This window comes from Chiroxiphia lanceolata, chromosome 8 (assembly GCF_009829145.1).
Source record: "Chiroxiphia lanceolata isolate bChiLan1 chromosome 8, bChiLan1.pri, whole genome shotgun sequence".
NCBI classification, from domain to species: Eukaryota; Metazoa; Chordata; class Aves; order Passeriformes; family Pipridae; genus Chiroxiphia; species Chiroxiphia lanceolata.
The window spans coordinates 1,308,279-1,331,726 of NC_045644.1; the positions used below are offsets into that span (position 1 = coordinate 1,308,279).

Genomic DNA, 23,448 nt, shown 5'->3' on the forward strand with positions numbered 1-23,448 from the left:
CTGGGTGCGGTGTCACGGCACCGGCACGGGAGCGGCGCCGCGGGAGCATCCGGGACCGGCCCGTGTGGTCCGGACCCGGGCACCCGATCCCGGGCCCGCTCCCCAGCCCCAGCCCGCTCCCGCTCCCCATCCCGATCCCGCTCCCCATCCCGCTCCCGCTCCCGCTCCCGCTCCCGCTCCCGCTCCCGCTCCCGCTCCCGCTCCCGATCCCGATCCCGATCCCGATCCCGGTCCCGACTCCCCTCGGCGGCCGCACCTGCGGGGCTGACGCGCGCCCCCAGGGCCGCCTGGCCACGCCCCCCTCCGCCCCTCAGCCAATGGGCGGGAGGGGGCTCTGTCCGGTGGCCAATGGGAGCGCGGCGGGCGCGCCCCCGCCCCCTATTTGAGGCGCCGAGCGCGGCCGCGCGCTCGCAGAGGCGGCGGCGGGAGCGGGCGGAGGGAGCGGGACCGGCAGCGGGACCCGGAGCGGGAGCGGCCCCGGGAGCGGACGGTGCGCCCGGCGCTGCCCCGCACCGCGCTCGAGGGAGGGGCCGCTCCCATGGAGGCATTCCCCGGCGCCAAGCTGGAGCAGCACCGGCACCTCCCGCCCGTGGAGTGCCTGCCGGGCGCCCGCTACGGCGGCCGGAGCCACAGCGCCTGCGGGAACGTCTTCAACTCCTGGAACGACTACCTGGGGCTGGCCACGCTCATCACCAAGGCCGTGCGCCCCGGCAAGGGCTTCGGCGCAGAGCCCCCCTCGGTGGTGGTGGCGGCCGCCGTGCCGCCGGCCGAGGAGGAGGAGGAAGAGGAGGAGGAGGAGGAAGAGGCGGCGGGGCCGTACTTCGAGGGCGCGCTGGACTTGCACGACCTGGACCTGTGCGGGCATCACCATCACCACCACCACGGCGAGGGGCTGCTGGAGGAGCGCTTCGCCGACTTCAGCCCGTTCCCCGGGCGCGGCGGCCCCGCCGCCGTGGTGTTCGACTGCTCGGGGGAGCACCCGGGCCGGGAGGGCTCCGCCTGGGGCGGCGTGGTGGTGGCGGGGCGGCTGCCGGCGCACCCGCGGGCCGCCTCCCGCCTGCTCAAGCCCGAGCTGCAGGTCTGCGTCTTCTGCCGGAACAACAAAGAGGCGGTGGCCCTCTACACCACGCACATCCTCAAGGGACCCGACGGCCGCGTCCTCTGCCCGGTGCTGCGGCGCTACACCTGCCCCCTCTGCGGCGCCAGCGGCGACAATGCCCACACCATCAAGTACTGCCCCCTCTCCAAAGTGCCGGCGGCCCGGCAGCTCCGGCACGCCCGGACGGCGCTGGGCAGGAAGGGCCGCTGACCCCCGGGACCGTCCCCCGGCCCGGTGACACTGCCCCGGCCGGTGCGCGCTGGCCCGCGCCGAGCCCGGCGGGGACTGCGCGGCGGAGATGCGCTGTGTTTGTTTATTGTAAGAAAGAAAATATATCTATATGTGATTTTTACGGAGACGGCGAGATGTGACTTGCGGGGAGTGGGTTCGGAGGGTCGAAGCGGCCGCCGGGAGGGTCGCGGGGGTCTCAGGTCGCCCGAGGAGGGGCAGCGCCGCCTCCTGCCGCCCGGCCCGGAGCGCATCCCAGACCGGGATCCTGCGGGGCTGCACCGCGCGGGGCGGGCCGGAGAGCTGTTCTTAATTGCCACTTAATAGCAGGGTGTTTAATTAGGGTACAACACTACGCCTTTCGGGTCTTAAAGCAAACGTCCCATCGGTTTCCTTTGCCGGTCTTAAAACCGGTGTGCAAACCGCGATCAAACCTGCCCTCAGTAGTTCACTCCTGCTTCCCGAAATCGCAGCATCCTACCTGGAGCGGTGCCCCGCGGTCACTTGTGAGCCGTTCCACTCGTGAGCAGGGATGGCGCTGGCCTCGCAGGTCCCCGCATCGGATGCTCGGCTTTGGGGAAGGTCTGAGAGGAGAAAACACCGAAGTGCATGTTTGAAAACATGATGACTCTGGGCCAGGGTGCAAACGGAGTCCTTTCTGCTGACAGAAAGGCCGTTACAATGGCACAGAACAAGATTTGATGCAGCTGTGTTTGTAGTGGTGAAGGGGGAGGTGATGTGAAGCCTGGAGGAAAAAGACCTGGACAAAGCAGGAAGCTGTGACCACAGGATAACGGAAGAAAGGGAGGTTGTGTATTTTGAAGAGCTGAGAAAATGTGGCTTTAACTCATTGCAAGTAGAAGGGATCTACCCATGTGGTTAACAAATATCCTTAACACTACATAGACTGTACAAAGCATAAGAATTATACTGAAGATCTGGACTACCCTGGGTGATGGCAGATCCTTGGTACTGAATATCAGCCAGGGCTACGTTGTTTCTAATCCTCAAAAGACCAGAAATTGCTTATTTTCTGACTCAGAGGAAGGAGAAGGAGCAGCAGCAGGCTTGTAGTTTGCTTAGGATTCCTCCAGAGCCAAAAGGCAGGTGCAGGAGTTTTCAGAGCAGAGTGTTTGTTACACTGCAGATGGCTTTGTGACACCTGGGATGTGGAGGGGTGCTCTGTCCAGGGAGGATGCCCTAATGAAAGCAGGGAGGTAAGAGGGCCTTGTGGAGAAACTGCTGGGGCATCACCAGGACCCTGAGAAAGGAGATGGGTGCTGACAGAAAAAGTGAACCAGGAAAGTGAGGGGTGATTCACACTTGTGCAGTTTCCTTTTGGAAAGCTACTCAGCAGGGTGGGAATGGGATCGAGAGAAGAGGGGGAGAGCAGGGCAGTCAAGAATGGAGTCAAAACATGTGTGGGATGGGCTGGGGATGAGGGCCCAGGGTTCATTATTCATCGCAGCTGTTGGCTCACAGCCACAGCAGTTAGGAGGGAGAACCTGATTTTGTGTGGAAGTGTTCCTTTAAATCTCCATCAGATGACTCCAAAGATGGTGTCAGCTCTAATTACCAAATGCAGTGGGGCTTGCATTAAATAACACTCAGTGGCTGCAGTTACCCTTGTGGCAGCCTCTCTCCTTGTGCTAAATACCATTACTTATTGTCTCCTGCTCCATGGGGTGTGCACCACTGGCTCTTCTAAGCTGTTAGAAGTTAGATGTGTTTGGTTTTGTGATTCCTGGTCCACGTAGGTTTAATCTGTGTCCACCACACATTAGAATCAAGCTCAAGTGTGATGCTGTGGGAAGAGTTTCCTTCTGTATTTTTGTTTCCTTGTGGGAAGTTTTGAAGATCCGTATATACATTTCAATGCAGTTGACTGTTACTGGACACAAAAGCAAGAAAGATCTAAGTAAATCTGTCTCGGGTGTTTTCTGAGGGTTAACTGGCCGGGCTGGAGTGGAGTTGCTCCTCGCAGGGTTTGCCATGTCCCTGCCCCACCTCTCTGCTCTTTACATTAAGCTGCTGTGCAGTACCAGCCCTGGAAATCCATCAGGATACCAGCAGATCCCCTGCCTCAGATGGCACTGGCCTTGTGCAGCACCTGTGTGAGAGGAAAAGGGTTGTATTGATGGCCTGGGCTCTGTTTCTCCTGGTTCCCCTCTCATCCCACACGTGCACGGCCTGGCTGTGGGAAGGCCAAGAGCTGCCTGTCATCCCTGGCACGTGGCGTGAGGCATCTGATCAGAGTCTTAACAGGTAAAGTGGGAGAGTAACAGCTTCAAAAGACCAGCTGGGGGTGGGGAGAAATAAAACAACAGACTGTTCCAGAGAGGAGATGATGAGATTCAGCGTCGGCAACAGACAGCCTGAGAGCAAAGCTCTTCAGTTACTTTACATGATCATTCAACAGGACAATTTCCCCTTCTAAGTTTTACAAGTAAGAGTCTGACAAAGACTAAACCTTTGAGGATATTATGATTGGTCTTTTTTTGTGGTTTTTTTTTTTTTTTTTTTTAAGTAAGCTCCTGTGATTTCTGGTGCACCAGCACACTCCTTGTGGCACTGAGTAAGCAGGAGCATGCTTGTTCTTGGTCAGTCTGAAAAGCTTACTACAATTCATAGTGTTTATAGAGCCACTTTGATTCCTTAAATACTGGGAACCACTTACATTAGTAATTTAAATCCTAGGAATAACAAAAAGCTGAATCTGAAAGCAGGTCAGTTTAGAGTGTTATATGCTCTGCAGAAGAGGTCTAGGAAAAGTGAGATATTATTTCAATTTTCTACAGGCATCTGCAAATCAAAATATTATGGCCACATGTTTAAACAAATACTATATCTTCAGAGAATTGCTTTATTACAGGGAAATATTCCTGTGCATGTTAGTGATGGAATCTTTTCCATAGCAATGTTCTGGCAAGAGAAGTGAACACAATATTGGATAATCATCCTCAGCTGATACTAGTCTTGGCAAAAAGCAAGTGCTCCTAATTAAAAACTACTTTCAGATGTATAGATAACTCGATCCAGCTGAAGTCAGGTAAGTCTGTGCCCATGTTTGGTGGAAATCTTGTCTGGACAGGTTGCTCTCAGGTAACTGCCACAGGAGTAAAAACACAAAGGCAATAAAATGTCCTTCCCTCCTAGAGTGGCAGCTTCACCCACACTGGAGGTAGTTTGCCAACAGTTTCATGGGGAAGAAGATGATTAATTTTAATATGCCAGTTGTCTGGGCAAAACACAAGTGCTATACTAAATCCAGAAAGAGATGTAGCAAAGCCAGTAGGTTGTCCTCCTGCCCAAGAGTGAAAGGGCTAAGAGCTTAAATTGCAGCAAGGGAGGCTTTGATTACCAAAAACCCAGTGGAATAGCTTGTAGAATCTCCATCCTACCATAATTAAATGCCTTAATAATTCTGTTTAAGAGGAGGATCAGAGAAAGCGTAGAGCATTTCAGTTCCAGCTGGTCCTGCCATGGCAAAATAGGAAGAATTGTGTGTTTTTGTTAAGCCACTTGTGTGCCTACTTCTTGCAGTGCTGCAGTAAACCACACAGGATGGGTACCAATGCCTGAATCACAGGGAAATTTTGGGTCTTGCATTTCACTGACCCAGCACCTTCCCTTCGTAGGCTCCCACCATTCAGCAGTACCTTTTAGTTAAAGGAGGAAAAACTGCTTACATGTAGCAGTTCCTGTCAAAGAGTGCAGCCCAAGGGCATTCAAATCACAAAGATGTTTCATTCACAACAAGGCAAACCTCCCAGTAGTCTTGCTGTTTGAGGTGTCTCCTGGCTGCCCACCAGCCCACCCTGACATCCTCCTGGTCCTGCCCGTGGCCACACTGAGGCCACCAAGGTCATGGCATGTCCTGGGGCTGTGCTCAGTCAGGAGCTGCACTTATTGCCCTGCCCTGCCAGTCCTCATAAATACTGATATTGTAAAAAACTTCTATTTGATTTTATAAAAAAGATACTCTAGAGAAAACTTAATTAAAATGTCTATTATGCCCTGCTTCTGCCAGGGACCCTGATGGTCCTCAGCCCTGCCCCAGGGCTGGGTCAGTCTGTGGGCTGCTCTGGGAGCAGCAAACAAACAGCCCCGCTCATACCTGACCCCTGCCTTGCTCTGCTCCTGGAGATTCATTTCAATTGAGCAACACTTGAACCCATTTAAACAGCAGCAGCCTTAAGCTCTGCCTTCTAAATACAACCTGTGACAGTTTGTATTCTTCTAAGGTTCACTGAAAATTTTAGATGTTTAACTGAATGTGATTCAATCAAACAAAGCAAAGGTTGACAGAGAACTCATTGGCCTTCCTCAGGTAATCAAACTTTGTGCTCATGTCTAATGATGGCAGTAGATGGAGGTTTGAGCTGTTGGATCTGGTCAGTAGTGGGTTTTGATCACTGTAGTTAGTACTGTGTCTAAAACCATCAAGCAGTAAAATAAACACACTGGCATGTCTGCAAAGCTCACATCTCCCAGATCTTTTCTCAAGCTGCCCAGTCCTTGGGAATTTTACATGTGTTGGCAACATTATCACAATCTCAAATAATGGAAGTTAATAACACAGATGGGGGAAGAGAGCTTTAGCTGGTGTAGTGATCACTGACATCCACTCCTGTGTAAAACTGTATGGATACAATTAAAAGTATGTAACTGAAGGTATAATAATCACTTTTTACATATTACAATGGCTGGGGAGAGGCAAATGTACCTGTCTTTGAAAAAGGCTGAAAGGGCCATCTGAGAAACTACAGGCCAGATGGTGTTGCTTCAGTCCCTGGGAAAATCACAGAGGAAGTCCTTTCAGAGCCTGTTTTTGGGCACATGCAGGAGTTGAAGATTGGGAACAGCCAGCAGGCATTTACTGAGGGCAAACCATGCCTGGCTAGCCTGCCTTCTACAACAGAACAACTTTGTGGCCAAGGGAAGGAGTAGTGGATTTTCTTGATTTCAACTGTAGCAAGGGTGTCAGTGCAAGGGTGTCAGTGCTGTCACACAATATCCTCGCAGCCAGGTGAGGATGTTGCAGCCCACACAACAGTGGGCACAAAAACTGGCTGGATGTTTGGGCTCAGCAAGGAGGGCTGGGCGGCAGCAGGTGAGGGGCATCCGGGGGCTGCCCTGGGACCAGCCCTCTCCAGGCTCTGGAGGGATGTGCCCTCAGCAGAGCTGTGGATGCCACTGGAGTGGGAGGACCAGCCCACAGACCTGGGACAGGGCTGCTCTCCAGAGGGACCCACAGGCTGGGCAGGAGCCTGGTGAATTCAACGAGAAGGGCAGGGTCCTGCCCAGCCAAGGAAAAAGTCCTTGCAGTCACAGGCTGGGAGGTTCAAATGCCCCTCGGAAAAAGGGGAGCACAAGGTAGCAGATCCCAGGCTGTTTGAACTGGACCACAGCCTGTAAAAGGGAAGAATCTCAGCACTCAGCAGACCCATCCTGACCCCTGTGTGCCCTCTGGGGTTCTATTCCCCCCATACAAGCAGGACACTGCCAAATCTGAGTGAGGATAGTCAGGGCTGGAGCACACGCCTGGGAGGAAATGCTGAGGGAACAGGGCTTGTTCAGCCTGGAAGACAGGAAGGTTTCAGGGAGACCTCACAGCAGTCCTACCACTTCCTACCAGTACCTGGAAAATTCAGGCTTTCCACAGCAGTGCACAGGCAGGGAGACACATGGCAGAAGCCAAAAAGAGAGAGGGTTAAGCTTTTTGGGGGTCACAGAAATGAACAGAAGGCTGGAGCACTTTCCCTACGAGGAAAGGCTGAGAGAGCCGGGGTTGTTCAGCCTGGGGAACAGAAGGCTCCAAGGAGACCTTATTGTGGCCTTTCAGCACTTAAAGGGAACCTATAAGAAGGATGGAGACAGATTTTTTGGCAGGACCTGTTATAATAGGACAAGTGGTAATGGCTTTAAACTGAAGGATGGTCAATTTAGATTAGATACAAGGAACTTTTTTTTGCAATGAGGGTGGAAAACACTGGCACAGGTTGCCCAGAGAGAGGGTGGATGCTCCGTCCTTGGAAACATTCAAGCTCTGACTGTGATCTAGTTGAAGATGTCTGTGCTCATTGCAGAAGGGTTGGACTAGATGACCTTTAAAGGTCCCTTTCAACCCTGTGATTCTGATTGTTCAGTCTGGTGCCAGTCAAGCACTGGAAGAGGCTGCCCATAACAGCTGTGCACTCCACATCCCAAGACCACACTGGAGAAGCACAGTTCTAAGTAACACAACAATTTCGCAGCCAGCAGTGAAGAGAGCTCCTGGGTCCCTTTCAACAGGACTGACCCTGTGATCCTGTGACACAGAATGCAAGGACAGCAACAGGTGGCTCAACAACAGCAGCAGCCACTGCTCCAGATCTATGTGCTGTTCCTGGATAAAATAACCAAAAACCATGGTGTCTTTTTATGCTTAGAAAACACTACTCCTCTGAAGGAGTTCTGTGACTCAAGAAATGACCTGACAGGCTCCAAAGACACAAAAATCAAGCCCTCAGATGTCTGTGAGAGCAACTGTTTCCCAAGATACCTGCTGGTCCTGGATAACTCAGAAGAGGGCAGGAAAAGGACAAGAGGAGTATTACGGACTTCTGGTCACACACCAGCTTTCTCAGGGAGAAACTATCCCAGGTGTTCTCACATTCTCCTTCAGCTGCTACAGAACAGGTATGAGAACAGAAAAGGGTTGTTCAACAGCTGTTCTGCATGAACACATACTGCAGGGAGCTACTAAAAAGTCAAGACACAGCAGTTAATTCCTTAAGTCGTTTATTTATCATTGAAGAAACACACAGCAGCAAGTTCTGTGTTGGCTTCAGTGTGATCAGATCCCTAATCGTTGTTACCGCACCCCAGGTGTGAAGTCAACACAGCCATTACTACAAATCACTTTTCTGGAAAGGGAAAGAATTGACCCTGAAGACAAAGAATTGGGGGAAAATTGAACAATTTCTCCAAAACCACACATTTTAAATATGACAATATTTAAAAATCCTTGAAAGGCATGAATTATCCAGTAATGGAAAAAGCAGTTGTGATGTTGGCAACAGAAAGTACATAGCCATATGCTTACCAAAACACTGAAATGGTGAAAGCTGCAAGTTGGATTGTACACTGCAGCAGTGTATACATTACTGGAACTATGACTGCAAAATGGCCTCAGAGGTGTGATGGATTCAAGTAACTCTACGGAAAATATCCCGGTGTAGCTAATGCTCATAATGTTTATTGTATTTAATTCAAATTCAAACAACTTACTGAATTTAGATAGTGATAAAATAAGTCTCAGAAACCGCCTGCCCTCCAAGATACCTATGTAAAAGAGGGCTTTCCTATTTTTTTTTGGCTAATTATGCAAATTAATTTAGCTCTGCTTTTTCAATAATTCCACTCTGTGAACAGAGGTGTTTTCAAATGCGTGTTCTGTGACGATAATACCCCATTCCAAACTAAGAAAGACTCAAAATAAAAAGGGCAGCCTCTTCTGGTGCGAGATAGAAGCCGTACTGAAGACAGCTGTTGGGCTTGCTTCTTTTTATTTTAGCAACAAATGACCCATGAAATAAGCATCATTTGAAATTTCAAAAACTGGCATTTCCATTTCCAACCTTCTGCTGTGAGTTTTGTGCATGATCAATCTATATGAGTAAGTAATTCATGCTTTCATGTTACCTCAAAACATTGGTTAAAGAATTCCAATTGAGAATGTTTATAAGCACAAATATAATCTGGATTCCATCAAATCAAAGCTAAAACATTGGTTAAACTCTGTGATTCCCACTTAACGTCGTACAGTGGTCCACCCTTCCTCATCTGTCTCGTTTTTAGTACGGCGCACGGGCTCACGCTCCTTCTCCGTTTTCCAGGAGCCTTTCTCCTTCTCCCCGTCTCTTTCCCGCTCTTTGGATGCTGGTGGGGGAGCAGAAGCTGGAGGAGCAGCGGGAGCAGGGGCTGATCTCCGTACTGGCTCGCGCTCCTCTCCCCGTTCCTCTCTCCTGTCCTCAGCGCGGCGCCAGGAGCTCGCTGCAACAAAGACAATACGACAGCTCTGTCACGCTCCCCCAGCACCTGCAGGAGTCTAAACGAGCAGGCCGACCCTGGCACTCTGATTTACTGACTCTCAGCCTTGCCAAGAGGTCATACAATGAGGATGGCCAAATACATGCTTTAGTTTTACAGGGAAGTAATGACAGGAATCACTCAAGCCCCTTTTCAGTTTCGGGGTGTGGTGAGCAAGCCCAGTGTCATCTTTAAAACACAACAACTGCAGTAAGAATGTTCTACTGATGTACGTGGTTTTATGATGTAAAAATATATTCTTATATTATTAGCAGAATTAAAAGCACAAAAGTGTCTCCTTAGAAATGACTGAACCCTGAAAACAGAAAAATCCTTACTTAAAAACACTTGTGGAAAATGTTTAGGTGTTCACTGCACTAAAAGACAGGAAATTACTCTTCAGCCTACTAGAAATTAAGAGGTACTGAATTACATTACTGGTAATGGCATCTACCACCCTTTACTATAAGAAGAACTGTTCATGTCCACCGAAAGGATGTTAAATGTTCTACCCCAGCTGGGGCATACACCAAACAGCCAAACACCAAAACTTCTTGATACATTAAAAAAAACCCCAAAAATCTCCCCACTGAGAACACTCTGCCTTTCTGCCAGCAGCAGTCCCCTGTTTGATCCCACGTTCTGTTCCAGCCTGATCCCACGTGCCAGAGCACCCACATGTGGGGCAGAGACAAAGAGATTCTGCACATTAGAATGCCAGAATTGGAAGACGTGGTGGCGTCTCCAGGCTAAATGTATCCGCTGTTGCTGTGTTTGTAGAACACAGCAAAGGATTAATAAATATACAAAATTAAAACAGGGTAACGTCTGTAATTAAAATAGGTTAGTCATCAAAATTACTACCATTAATAGTGTGAAACCCATAAGGCCTCATCTGGAAATACTACCCTCACATTTTAATGGTTTTAAGAAAAGGGACAGAAATTACTTCCTGGGATGTCTGTCTCGATAATCTCAGTACAAAGAATTCATTCACCCAGAACACAATCCTGCTATGAAAAGTGCATACTTGAAATGTTAATCCTCTACTGTAGATGTGAAATGCTACTATGAGAGAAAAGAATAAAACTACAAATAGTTAAGATTCTCTGAAGAATCCTCAATTACACCAAAGCTGCTTTTTAGCACTTTGTTTATACAAAGGGAGTTTAAATGGCCGAAAATATAACTTATTCCCCTTTGACCCCACGCTAGCAGTGTCAGTAAGAGGAAGGCTCTGCAATGAATGTAGCACTTCAGGAACAGTAAAATAAACCTACGTTCTTCCCGGTCTGATCTGAGGGGGGGGCCTCTCCTGAGGGGTGGCTCTCTGTCATCGCTGCGCCGATCCCTCATGTCACGGCCACCTCTGTCCCATTCCTCACGGCGACCTGAATCTCTCCAGCTAGAAGTTTCCTCAGCTGGGCCTCTTCTCCAACCAGCATCATCCCTTTGGCCATTCAAAACAGAAGGCTAAATGTTAATATTTTACCTTTGCTATGGATGAAGTGATAATAAAGCACAGCACAGATATTTTCACACCCGGTGGTGGTGAAATAGAACTTAACATACTGACATACTTCCAAAACTGTATTTGTTTTTCTGGAGCCTAAGATGGGATTCTCTTAAAAATGGGTTAAAAAAAATAATAACTATAAGCAGTAAAGCATTTTGAGATTCCTTCTGTCAACAAATAACATCATCTTAAAAATAACAAGCCAACAGGGCCCCAAAACGCCACTATCCATTTGCTGCCTGAAGTGCTTAATTTCACCCAAACCAACCCCTGTTCCTTTCACTTGGTAATTCCACATTATTTCTTTATCAGCAGGGCACGTCTGCTTTTCCTTTGACAGAAACATTCTACAAGTATTTAAACAGAGAAGGCAAACCTGGGGCGCCTGAAACGATCGTCTCGATCGAAATCTCTCTCTCTGTCGAATTCCCGGTCCTTCTCGCTTTCATCCCGATCTTTGTCCCTGTCCCACTCACGGTCTCCTGAAGGTCTGGAGTCTCGTGGAGGGCCCCAGCTGTCCTCACGGGCCTTCTCTCTTTCTCTCCATCCCCCTGTAAGAAAGAAACACAGTCAAAGGAATTTGTGACTGACCTCTGATCTCTCTGTAGACAAAGAATCCTTTACTTCCCTCACGGAAACTGGTTCTTCAAGTTTTGACCCCTGAGGATCCAACTCAAGATGCTTGTAAAAAGTGTGCACATTGAGAGGGAGCCACAGACAGAACACTGTACAAACTGCTTAATGTAAAGCCAGCAATCCACACCTGGTGTCAGGCCTGCCTGTAACAGCTCAGCAGCGCTGATCACACCCTGCCGTTCTCAGTCAGAAACTATGAACTCCACAAGGATCTTGTGCAAAACAAGTGCAAGAAGAAGTAAAGGGAGCAGTTTAGACAGTGAGTTCCTTTGTGAAAATCCACAAGTGAGATATTATTTTTAAAGAACTTACTGCTTTTTAAAGCACTACTTTAGAATATGACTGTTGTTACCATCTCTTTAACACAGCGCACTCTGCAATATCACTCAGTTATTTAGGAATGGGAGTTCTTTATTGTGCAGCCTGCTTTGGCTTTAAATAGGAAAAAATGGAGTACAAGTTTTGATGTTTATAACTTTTCTACAGGTTTGGATTACAGAAGTAGTGTCTATAAAAGTTGATGTGGTGCCTGCGAACACATAAATAAAGAGAACCAGGAAATCCAAATCATATCGAACATTTAAATGTAATTGCCAGTTCTGAAAAAAATCAGAAACAGTTTTTCTAGTCACCATCAACAAGACTTAAGGCTAGAAATAAATGATCTAAGAATAGGATAATTCAGACTTTAAGGGACCTCAGACAGTCTTCTAGTCAAAACTCCACTCCAAGCAGGACTTTAAAGAAGGGTCAACACAAAACCAAAAAAGGAATGTTAAAACCAGGAATATCTCTGTACACATAAAGAGGGATTATTAAAACCAGACCCACTTGAATGAGGTACCAAAATCCTCCTTTGAAGGAGGTTCATTTCAGACACATAGAAGGGGTAGGGTAAGAGTCCAACATGTGCTAATCTAGTGAGAATGTTTGTCTCCCATCAGACCATTCAAATTATTTTGGTTTTGCACACAGGGAAGTGATCAGCATTACTCTAGGACCTTTAGGTATCTTCCAGGCAAGCAACAGACACTGCTATTTGTTTCGATTTTTTCAATTCAACCAAATTAAAAGGTTTAATTATACTAAGTAAAGGAGTATCCCCTTTAGCCAAATTAATCCAGACGTTTTCAGAGCTGATTCTCCCATTTCTGCACCAAGCACATTACATCCATTATCTACCAGGCTAACAGGTACTTCAGAGGGAAGGTTACTATATTGCTGTATTTTACCTGGTTTACCAAATGGCCTCCAAGGACCTGGCCTTGAATCATCACCACCACGCCATGGACCCCTGTCATCGTCTCTCCTGGAGAGCCTGTCATCGTCAGCGTTACGCCACGGCCCCCTGTCGTCATCCAGCCCGCGCCGGGGCCCTCTGTCATCATCCAGCCCACGCCGAGGACCCCTGTCGTCATCCAGCCCTCGCCGGGGACCCCTGTCATCATCCAGCCCTCGCCTGGGCCCTCTGTCATCATCCAGCCCTCTCCGGGGACCCCTGTCATCATCCAGCCCGCGCCGAGGCCCTCTGTCGTCATCCAGCCCGCGCCGGGGACCCCTGTCGTCATCCGCAGCTCTCCAGCTGCCCCTGTCATCATCCAGCCCACGCCTGGGTGGCCTGTCATCATCCAGAGCCCGTCTGGGTGGCCTGTCATCATCCATTCCACGCCGGGGCCCTCTGTCGTCGTCCGCGGCTCGCCAGCTCCCTCTGTCATCGTCCAAGCCGCGCCGGGGTGGCCTGTCGTCGTCCAGCCCGCGCCGCGGACCCCTGTCGTCATCCAAAGCACGTCTGGGCGGCCTGTCGTCGTCCATCCCACGCCTGGGACCCCTGTCATCATCCATAGCACGTCTGGGCGGCCTGTCGTCATCCATTCCGCGCCTGGGACCCCTGTCGTCATCCGCAGCTCGCCAGCTCCCTCTGTCATCATCCAAGGCACGCCTGGGCGGCCTGTCATCATCCAATCCTCGTCTGGGCGGCCTGTCCTCTTCCCCTTCCCGCCTAGGAGGCCTGTCCTCGTCCCCTTCTCGCCTCGGTGGCCTGTCCTCCGCTGATTCGGTGGAAGGACGTTCCTTTTCCTCCGCAGGACCACGTCGGGGCAGGTCATCCCCCCGTCGAGGCAGATCATCCCCTCGCCGGAAAGGTCTTTCATCATCCCTCGGCTCTCCTCGACGCCAATCTCTATAAAACCAGAGAACAAGGAAAAAGTAGAAGCTGACATCCAGGAAAGCTTTACATCAACAGTATCAACCCCCTCAAAGCCATTCCTGACTGCATGCGCTTGATGAGCGGCTGCAAACACATCTACAGAGTGTGCAGTTTCCGAGTGCACTCTGTAATTGCCTTCACTGTTATGGGAAGGCAGCAGGTCACCACCCCTCCTGTAAATACTGAGCAGTTTACTATCTCCTTCAAAACTACAGTTTGAAGGGGATAACTGCAGTCCCCTCTTGGTTATTTGCTGCAACACCGAGCCTAATCTGACAAACTCAAGCTAAGTCTCAGAGAATCAGCATTAAAAACCCCACAACCATCAATTAAGTTTTCTCCTCCTTCATGACATACCAACCCTACAGTCCAATCCCCGTTTTCCCATGCTTGGGCACAGTTCCAGCCCAACGGATTGGCAATACTTTCACTGACAAGGCTCCACAACTAGGCAGGATGACGCAATGAACTCCTGCCTGATGGCAAGCAGGGTGCCCCAGGCCCTGGCAGGCTGGCAGTGCTTCCAGGGGCTCTCCTTACTGGGATGTACGTGGGAAGTACAGAATCGGTGACCATTTTCCCTGGGCTTTGGAGCCATCAGTTCATCTTTGAAATACGTTTGGATTTGTAACACTGAAAAGATCAGATACAGCTGAACAGTTAGAACCTTTCACTCTTGTCACTTCCCTGGACACACCACTTAGTTTACTGTCTACAGGATTTTACACATACATTTATCCTTGGTTTTGTCACCAGATTAATTTATTTCTGGAAATTAACCTCCCTCAAAGAAACAAGGAATAGTACATCACAGAAACGTACTGCTAGGTTTTTCTTGGCAGGAGAAGCTGCACTGGAGTTGAACCTCATGGATTTAAAAAAAATAAAATCAGACCCAAAACACAAGGAAAAAACACCCCCATGTTTAGAAATTCACTATGCTACTAAAATGTAAACAAAAGAACAGCAATGACTTGCTACAAAACAACAGATGTAGGACTCGAAGAGGTGAGAACAAAGAGGCAACAGTTTGTGACAACTCTGCCTCTCAAGAATTTTGAGCAATAGCAAGCAGTGCATCTCCTAGTTTCGGAAGAATAAGGGAGAATGCAATTACCATTGATCTGTGAGATAAAAGCCAAGCCATGGAAATTGTTAATTTCCATTTAGACTCAAATTGGATAATCTTCTCCTTTGAAAAATCTTATTATTTTGCCATAAAAGACATACGGAGTTATCAGTTTCATCAAATGAACAAGTATGTAATTAATTCAGGTATTGTTTCAAGGTTTTAGGATTTTTAAATCGCTACTGCTACTCTAATTTTTAAACTATTACTTGCAGGTGAAATTATGTCTCTGTTGTTTTTACTGTTTTTTTTCTCATTTAACAACTTCAGTGTTCGTTTCAGCTTTTGCCCTTCTTTCCCTCTTATAAATCAAGCCAGTCTCTCTTATATAACCCATTTTTAAATAACCTCTAAAAACCCCACACACAGATCTACAAGAGCTGAAGCATGCAGACAGCTTTACCCAATAAAGCAGAAACCTGCTGGCAAAGTTCACACTACAGTGTCTACCACTGTCACAGGTTTGTAATTTTGTTTTGCTCAAATTCAGGCAAACAGCAAACAGAGGGCAACTCCCCTTTTCTGTGTATTTTTTCTTTCTAGTATTTCTTGACTACAAGCATGTGAGTATTTGTTGATCCTCTGGGACTGCAATCTGTGGCACAATAACTGATGAGCTGTGCCAAGGATGCCCTGCACCTTTTAGTGAGTCTGTATCAGCTGCCATTTCATTGTTTCAATGGGTCTACTTCCTGAGGGTATTTTACGGATTTTCTGTCAACTAGAGAAAGAACAAGAGGTACCACCATAAAATGACTTTTTCCACTAAATCAGCTGGCTTTTAGTTTAACTCCTACACAGCACTTCCACGTTAACCTTTCTTCTCTTCTGTATAAAGTTTTACTACATCGTTAGTTTTGTTTTCCTCTTGTAGTTTTTATAACTAAGCTACCTTTCCTGCACAGTGGAGGAACAAATACTGGCAGCCTAATCATAACTGTGAATAAAGCTGCTCCCTGTCCAAGGGACAGACAGCCCTTGCTGGACTCTTCTGACTGTAATTTGTTTCTTCTTGCACCTGGAACCACGCCTGGAAAAGACTGAGAACATTGGACCATGCTGATCACCTGGAATTCAGCACTCTGGGGGCTGTGCTGTAGTACAGTTGCTTGCTCTGTGACTGTAAGGATGTGTGTGCCAATATGGCACATCGGACCAGGACTGTGCCATTTCCATCACAAATTGCCTGTCACACAAATTTTAGAGCTTTTCTCCTTGCATCAGCATCCATAAGGACTTTTTAAGGAATATCTATCCAACAGCTGCACTTACAGCTAGATACATGCTGCAAATTAAATCTGATGCTCTGTCATCTGTGTTACTGCCTTTATCACTTGATCCAGAAATTCATGCTGGCATTACTTTACTCAGTTAGGTTTGCAGTGCTGTCTTTGTATCCAACACATTTTCCCTTTAGGGTTAAAATCCAACTGAAGGCAGACTAGGCACTACTAAAGAGTGCACCTTTCTGCTGCAATTATGTCTGAGTATCACCACTTTTACTTTGATATTTCCTAAATTCAGCAAATAGAAAATAATTGAGAAACATTCCTTTACTTAAAATTATGTAGAGATATGGATTTTTACTTTTATCAATATATCCTTTCACTACTCCTCAGTATATTCATTTTAGTAAAAGGAAGGAAGAAAGTTTTACCAAACTTGGTAGATAATAATGCAAAATATTCCTAATTTTAACTCCTTGGCAATCACTTGGCTGCCTTTCTACAGAAGTTAAATGAGAAATGACTAAGACAACCTGTATCACTCTATGTGAAAAAAAATTGCATTGAGGCATATAAACAGATGCATTAAACACTTCACAGAATCACAGGCTGGTCTGGGTCAGAAAAGACCTAAAGATCATTTCATTCCAACCCCCTGCCACAGGCAGGGACACCTTCCACTAGCCCAGGTTGCTCAGAGCCCCGTCCAACCTGGCCTTGGACACTTCCAGGGATGGGGCAGCCACAACTTACACAGTATGTGAGTAGTTAAAGGCTTCACCCAAGAGTTTCATCCAATTTTTACATTTTGCAGATCAAGAGGAAGTGGATCCTTACCAGAAATGGCAACACAGCTTTTAAGGAAAGACAGAATGCTATTGTTTATTGAGAGATCATACTTTTCCAGCTCATTAAAAAAAATTACTAGAGAGTAGGAGTAAATTAATTTGCTTCCACTGGAGTCAGAGGAAGCACTAATGGATTTAAATTGCTGCACTGGAAATTAGGGTAAGACATTTATAAAAATCTATCTACTTGGAAGGCTAATGAAGCCATAAAACATACTGCCAATGAGAACCAGCAGTGCTATCTCCACCAGCACAGGCTTTTAAGGACAACTAGATGTGCACCACCAGAAAAATGTTTAGCTACAGCTCATCCTGATGTGGAGCAGAGAAATGGACATATGTTAAAAATCTTATTTTCTGCAACCGTATAAACAGTTTTCACTATTAGTGAACATATTCAAAACCCCCAAAATACACAGATGTAAACAAGCAAGGATTTCTTTTTTTTTAAAGTGCAAGGTACCTCCAGAAATTTGCTCTTCTCTGTTCAATACGGTCCTTCAGAACTTTGTTTAATTTATGGCATGTATTTTCTGCCCTGTGACTCACTCTGGGACTTGCACAGGTTAACTCTGAATTTTTACTTTACTGTTCTTATACATTACTGTCAGTTTTCTAAATGGAAAATCTCAAAGAGTTTCATCATCTGGGAGCCCTGCATCTGCTTGTCATCCTTCCCCATTCTGTATTTATACAACTGACATCAATGTTTGAGTGGGGGAGGAATTTTTAATTTAAAAAGGAAACCAAGTAAGCAAGTTATCACACACAGAAGGTGTCTGGTAGCTTCATATATCTCAGCTAAATAAACCAGGAATGTTATCTGAATGCAGTTCCACGATAAAACCTCTCTCTCTTTTCGAGATCCTTATAAACCAACTTTTTAATACAAGGTAACTTTCAGAGACGTAAAGGCAAGAGATAGTACTCAGTTATTGCAGTTTTAGCAGTGGCAACACCATGGGAGCCTACATACTTTGAGCCCAACACAACTGGTGCTTAGTAACCCCCTGGTTACCTTTCCACTGGTGCTCGGCGCCATTCGGATTCTGGCTCCCCTCCTCTCCTCCAGGAGCTTTCAGACTCCCTGTCACCCCAACGAGACTCCTGTGTGCCAGAAGAAATTAGGAACATTCTCTCTGAGTACTTTAAAAATGAAGATTTTCAACATATAATTTACTTCCAGAGCATTAAAACCTCACTAGTCACACAGTAGAGAATACTGTACTATCAGGAGACTGAAGAACTAAAGTACGGTCTTAACTGACTGACTTGATTGTTTCTGGTGCAGTTTAACCAATAATGTGGTTCCCTCTGTGCCACATTCCTCACCAGTAGGGTAGGATATATGCAAATATACTAACAAGTTTATGAACAAGTGTATGAACAATAGCTACAGTCAGCCATAGCTACCACCTGGTGACTCAAAAGAGAAGTTCTAACACTTTCACTTTTCCTGGAGCTTCATCACAGTAGGAATGAATTCAAGGAATGATTTGGTTTTGTGCTTTCTAATCTGATCAGGAAACATAACTAAATACAATGAGAGCTCTCTATGACAGGGACCATTCTGTTCCCAGTATGCACAGAACAGGTGAGGTACTAGTGATTCTCACTGGGCAGGGCAATAATTAATCTGTATTTTTTTAAAATGAAGTTAAAATTACTCTCTCCATTGCTGGATAAAGACAAACCACTTAAACTATTTCTAACACAGCTGTTTATTCCTTAATTCCACACAATAAACTAATTAGGTGAACCACCTAAAATATCTGGTTTCACATAATCACACAACCTCTTCATAGTTTTCAATCCTTCTTTGGAAAATATTTTTATTGCCAATATGGGGAAATACACAGGTTACCCAAGATCTTGCAGATCCACTCTCTGTGGTTGTCTCCTTAAATGCTTCTGAAGTGATCCCACCCAACAACAGTGAGCAAAGAATCCCAGAACTCCAAATGGAATTTCTGAAGTGGTACAGATATTTCTCTTGAAACCTGAGCCAGCTTTTCCATACAATCAAGTGCCCATGGCTAGGAGACCTCTTATGTGAAAAATGCCCCTAATGATTATTTACTTGACAGACTATCAAAACTAGTTACACAAGCTCTGATAACTTATCTTTGTGGTGTTAGTGAAGTATGTATTAAACAAAGAGAAAGGCTATGGTGGATGAAATTTAAAACTAGTTCTCTTGAATGATAAGTTCTGAAAAAGTGGAGTGTAGAAGGCTTATGGTACTTAGCTATATTCTTTTAAATCATTAAACATTCATTTCCAATTAACTTTTGCTTTGTTTCCTGTTGGATTGGGATAACATTTCTCCCAATCCAACTTACACTTGTAAACAGAAAGTTCCACACATTGTTTTATGTTATTGTGTATTTCTTTTCTTTTAAAATATAAAACTACGAGTTTATGTTTAGTCTGGAATTTTCCTTCAATATCTACTTTAATTCCTGACTTTGTCATGAGTTACTGCACTTGCTTCCAATATAGTTTTTCTTCTCTTGTCTTAAAGAAAATGTTATCCAATACTCGTTTTAGCCTTTAATTGTTTAGTTTTTAAACAGCTTGGAGTTCTTAGTAGTTTCTTTATTTTACTCTAATACTAAGCTCCAGGTTCCAGATCCTGATAGCGAGTGACAATAATTTAACTATTGAATTAGCCCCTCACACAACCTAAAAGCCAAAAACCCCTACAGTTGTGCAATGCTAACATCATCCTCCAAATAACCTAGAGAAGGGGCAGACAGAGAGAAAACAAACCTGCAGGTATTACCCACCTTCCTTGAAAATGGGTCATCCAGGCCTCTCCTTTCCTCTTCCCGACGTCGTTCCCTTTCCTCTATCTCCATTTCCCTCTGACGTTTTTTCTTCTCCAGTTCCTCCAGTTTCTTGACCCTCTCCTGGTATTCCCGCTGCTCCTGCTCGCGCTTCTCGCGCTCGATGCGCTCCTTCTCCTCGCGCTCTGCCCGGTGGGAAACACAGCTAAAGCTCACCAAGACAAACTCCAGTACTGTGCTGTACCCACAGAACAGCTACAAAATACAGTTTGACTCCTTATAAAAGAATAAATCCAAGCATTTCACAGGATGAGTTTAACGAACCATAGAACCTGTTCTCTGAAAGTATCTTAACTCCAAAGCGATAGGAAAAGGAGCCCTGATACATCCATTAATGAGACACCTTGAACAGCTACAAAGGAAGAAGAAGTTCCAGTACCCTTATGTTAATTCCATGTAGAGACCACAAATGTGCCAGCTACAACAGAAGTAACTATACAGCCATGGTGGAGGATCCCTTCCTTAGGTAAGGTCAAACAAAAAAACCAGCTACCAATGTCAAATTTGATACTCATGACTGCTTTGGGTTTCGTTTGTTATTTAAATACCACATGATTATGAACTTTGATAGATAAAATCTTAATCCTCCAAGTGATAAATAGGACAGAAATTCACCTCTTCTCATCTAAAGCCCTGAAATGGGCTATCAGACAAAGCATTTCACAAAGAAAGGTGTGCAAGTTGCTTACAGCTCTGGAGCTCTTGATATGACACCAACATTCCCTTTCTTTTCTCTTTAAGATGTGCACAGACAAGTGGGCAGAACTCAAACTAAAGGCTAAAATCAAAGACTCAATTTTTCACTAGCCTCCCTTACTTTATCACCTCGTGTCTGGGAGAAGGGCAGGGTAGAAAGCATTGATATGCTTTCATTTTCCCCCCCTGCTACCAGACTTTACCTTCACTTCTGTGCTGCACAGGTAAGCATTCAGGAGGTGTGTTAGGTAACATGTAAAGGCACAGTATCTAACAGCAATGAAGAGTCTGCTCCACTGACTGGAAGCTGAAAAGATTTCCTCCAAACTGTGAAACAGGGACAGCAGACACTAGCTGTGTTACACAAATGGAACGGGTCAGGGGTGCAAAGGATAAAATAATAATGTTCTCAGTCACACCTTTAAGCAGCTGCTCTTCTCGTAACCTTTGCTCCTCCTCCTCCTTCTCTCTGTAGTAGGTGATCCGTCTCTCCTCTTTGCGCTGTTTCTTGCGCTCCTCCAGGCGATTCCGCCTCTCTTCTGCCAACCGCTCCTGGAACTGCTTGAGCTTATCCTGAAACACCAACACCACACCTGAGAACACCAGCACTGCCTTGTCTAAGAAAGGAACAGGACAGCAGCTGGAGAGCTACACAAAATGCTAAATAAAGCTACAGAGAAACACAAACCAGCTGCAATATATTAACGTTGCTCCACTGAAAAACAACTACCTGTTTGCCATTTCAACCTCTTCTGCAACTCATTTTAAGAAAATATACCCCAACTTAGAAGACAATCAAATCATCATACACAATTTTAGTCCTTTATCTGCTTTTTCTGAACAGGAATTGCCTAAATAATATTCTACCTGTATCTAGAATATTTTACTTAGAATCATACACAGTTACTAATTTATTTTAACAAAACAGCTTTTCTGCTTCTTTGTGGTAAAGCCAATTCTTACAGCAACACAGTCAAATATTCAAAGCTATAAACAGTCTCAGCAAATGTGAAATTTTAAAATGTAGAGCAAGAAACAGAGGAACAGCTCTTTCCCTGACCTTGTGGTCTCGTTCGTTTTTAAATTTTGCAATCACAAAATAAACATAGTTTGAACAAAAAAATACTTGAACTGTCAAAATAATTTCCAGATTCAAACACACAAATTAAAAAATGTAGGGGAGAATTTCCACCTGTTTCACAGCTTCAGTGTTATTGTCACTACTATGCTATCAGTCCAAGTACTTGTGCAGATACAGCTGGCTGTCTTTATGTCACTAATGATCAATTACAAATAGCTGTATTGAAATGAACGATTTACCATCTTTTCTTTTCCATATAAGCTATTTCAGAAATTGTCAAAACCCGTAAATGATAATGTCTAGGAATGGGTGCACGGAATTTCCTTTTTTTTTAAACAATCAAAGCAGAAAATAAACAATTCCACAGTTCTGAGCCATTTTAGATACTAATTTCTTTCTAGTTTCATGAAGAATCACTTGGTCACAGTGTTAGTTCCTCACTTTAGGGGAATACTTTGTCACAGTGCCATATCTAATGTACCTCATAAACTGTTCTTCGGGATGCTTTGAGCCTGGCTTCAAATAAATCTCTATCCTCCAACATCCTGGAGAGTCTGCTCTTGTGCTCAAGGGCTTTCTCACGCTCCAACTGCAGGGTGGTGATCTAAAAACAGAAAATACAGAAAGTATAACTTTACTGTGCATTTGGCTGCAATCTACCTCAGCCACTAGAAAGAGAAATTATCTTTTCCTCTTTCAGAGCCAAGACAGAAGACATTGCTGTCCCAGCACAATCCAACTGCGAAGCCAACACTTCATTCTTTCTTCTCTTGGAATGAGCTGGGGAAAAAAAAGACAGTGCAAACCCCACTATTTTTCATTCATTGCTAAAAATCTGAACAAAAAATTCTTACCCTTTCTTCTTCCTGTTGCTCCCACAGCTCCATATCATGCACTCTTTGTTCCTCATATGCAGTCTTTATCAAAGGAATTTCTTCTAAGCGCTTCGCTCTTTCAAAATAGTCAATCTAAACAAAGATAACACACCTTTAGCACGTCATAATACAAAGCCCAAATCTGGAAGACTCCATCTTCAGCATCCCTCAAAGAAAACCCTACTATCTGGAGGCTTTTCCAATATATCTGATATATTATGGCTACATTACAACCATGCTGGACCACATCAAAGGCCCACTTAACCGAACACCTGCCTCTAGCACCAGCAACTAAGTGCTCCCCTAGGCAAGGATGCAGGAGTAGAGACAGGCACATTTACAATACTCTCTCAGCATCAGCTCCCAGCATTTCCTGTGTTGGAAGCTTTTTTGTATTTTAAGCATCAGTGGATTTCTCCTCCTGTCCTTCTGAACTCAAAGAAGCTTTTCATATACAACAATGTCCTTTGGAAAGGACTCCTGTGTGTCTGTGGCTCACAGCATGAAGATCCACCCCCTACTACAAACAGCTCTGAACATGACTCCTGCTGCTTCCTTTGATGCTTCCTACTCCACCACACCTTGTAGTCAGTGCAAGAACAACTGCTCCCACCATCAGCTCTTACAACAGGGACACTCTTGCAGACTGACACCACATCCTCTCCTGAGAAATGTTTCAGACAGAGAGGTACCATTTTACATGGACATTTCTCCCACAGAAGCCAATCCACACCATGGATAATTCTTGTTGGCCTCCTGTCTAATTTCCAGTCGAACTGCATGTTTTTAGAGACAGAGACCAGAGCTGCAGACAGTGCTCCAAATGCAGAAGAACCAAGTCCTTACTGCTGGCTAAGAATGTTAAGTTTGGAGCCCATCATCTAACATGCCAAGCTAATGACTCGGGGATTTTTCTTTTCCTCCTTTCCCTACATAAAGTTTTATATCTATCAAACCAGAACATCTTCAAGTGCATTTCCTTTTGT

The 23,448-nt window shown here is 45.7% G+C and overlaps 2 protein-coding genes across 4 annotated transcripts in view; one reads left to right on the forward strand and one right to left on the reverse strand.

The window, feature by feature from the left end:
• The first annotated feature begins 458 nt into the window (after positions 1-458).
• Positions 459-6,084, forward strand: NANOS1 (nanos C2HC-type zinc finger 1). The gene has a single exon (XM_032695516.1). It carries the CDS (start codon positions 539-541, stop codon positions 1,307-1,309), a length of 771 nt encoding a protein of 256 aa, XP_032551407.1. The 5' UTR covers positions 459-538; the 3' UTR covers positions 1,310-6,084.
• A 2,009-nt stretch (positions 6,085-8,093) lies between these two features.
• The window catches only part of EIF3A (eukaryotic translation initiation factor 3 subunit A), a 36,510-nt gene continuing 21,155 nt past the window's right edge, over positions 8,094-23,448 (reverse strand). Inside the window, exons 14-23 of one of the 3 annotated variants that reach the window (XM_032694922.1) lie at positions 22,442-22,555; positions 22,069-22,191; positions 20,926-21,079; positions 19,751-19,935; positions 17,980-18,068; positions 12,989-13,731; positions 12,785-12,928; positions 11,293-11,467; positions 10,681-10,850; positions 8,094-9,364 (exon numbers count right to left, since the gene is read on the reverse strand). In XM_032694922.1, the coding sequence (XP_032550813.1) occupies positions 9,123-9,364; positions 10,681-10,850; positions 11,293-11,467; positions 12,785-12,928; positions 12,989-13,731; positions 17,980-18,068; positions 19,751-19,935; positions 20,926-21,079; positions 22,069-22,191; positions 22,442-22,555 (2,139 nt within the window). In that variant the 3' untranslated portion in view covers positions 8,094-9,122. Of the gene's footprint in view, positions 9,365-10,680; positions 10,851-11,292; positions 11,468-12,784; positions 13,732-17,979; positions 18,069-19,750; positions 19,936-20,925; positions 21,080-22,068; positions 22,192-22,441; positions 22,556-23,448 lie in introns of all 3 variants that reach the window. The other 2 variants (XM_032694921.1, XM_032694920.1) reach the window with 2 other exon arrangements.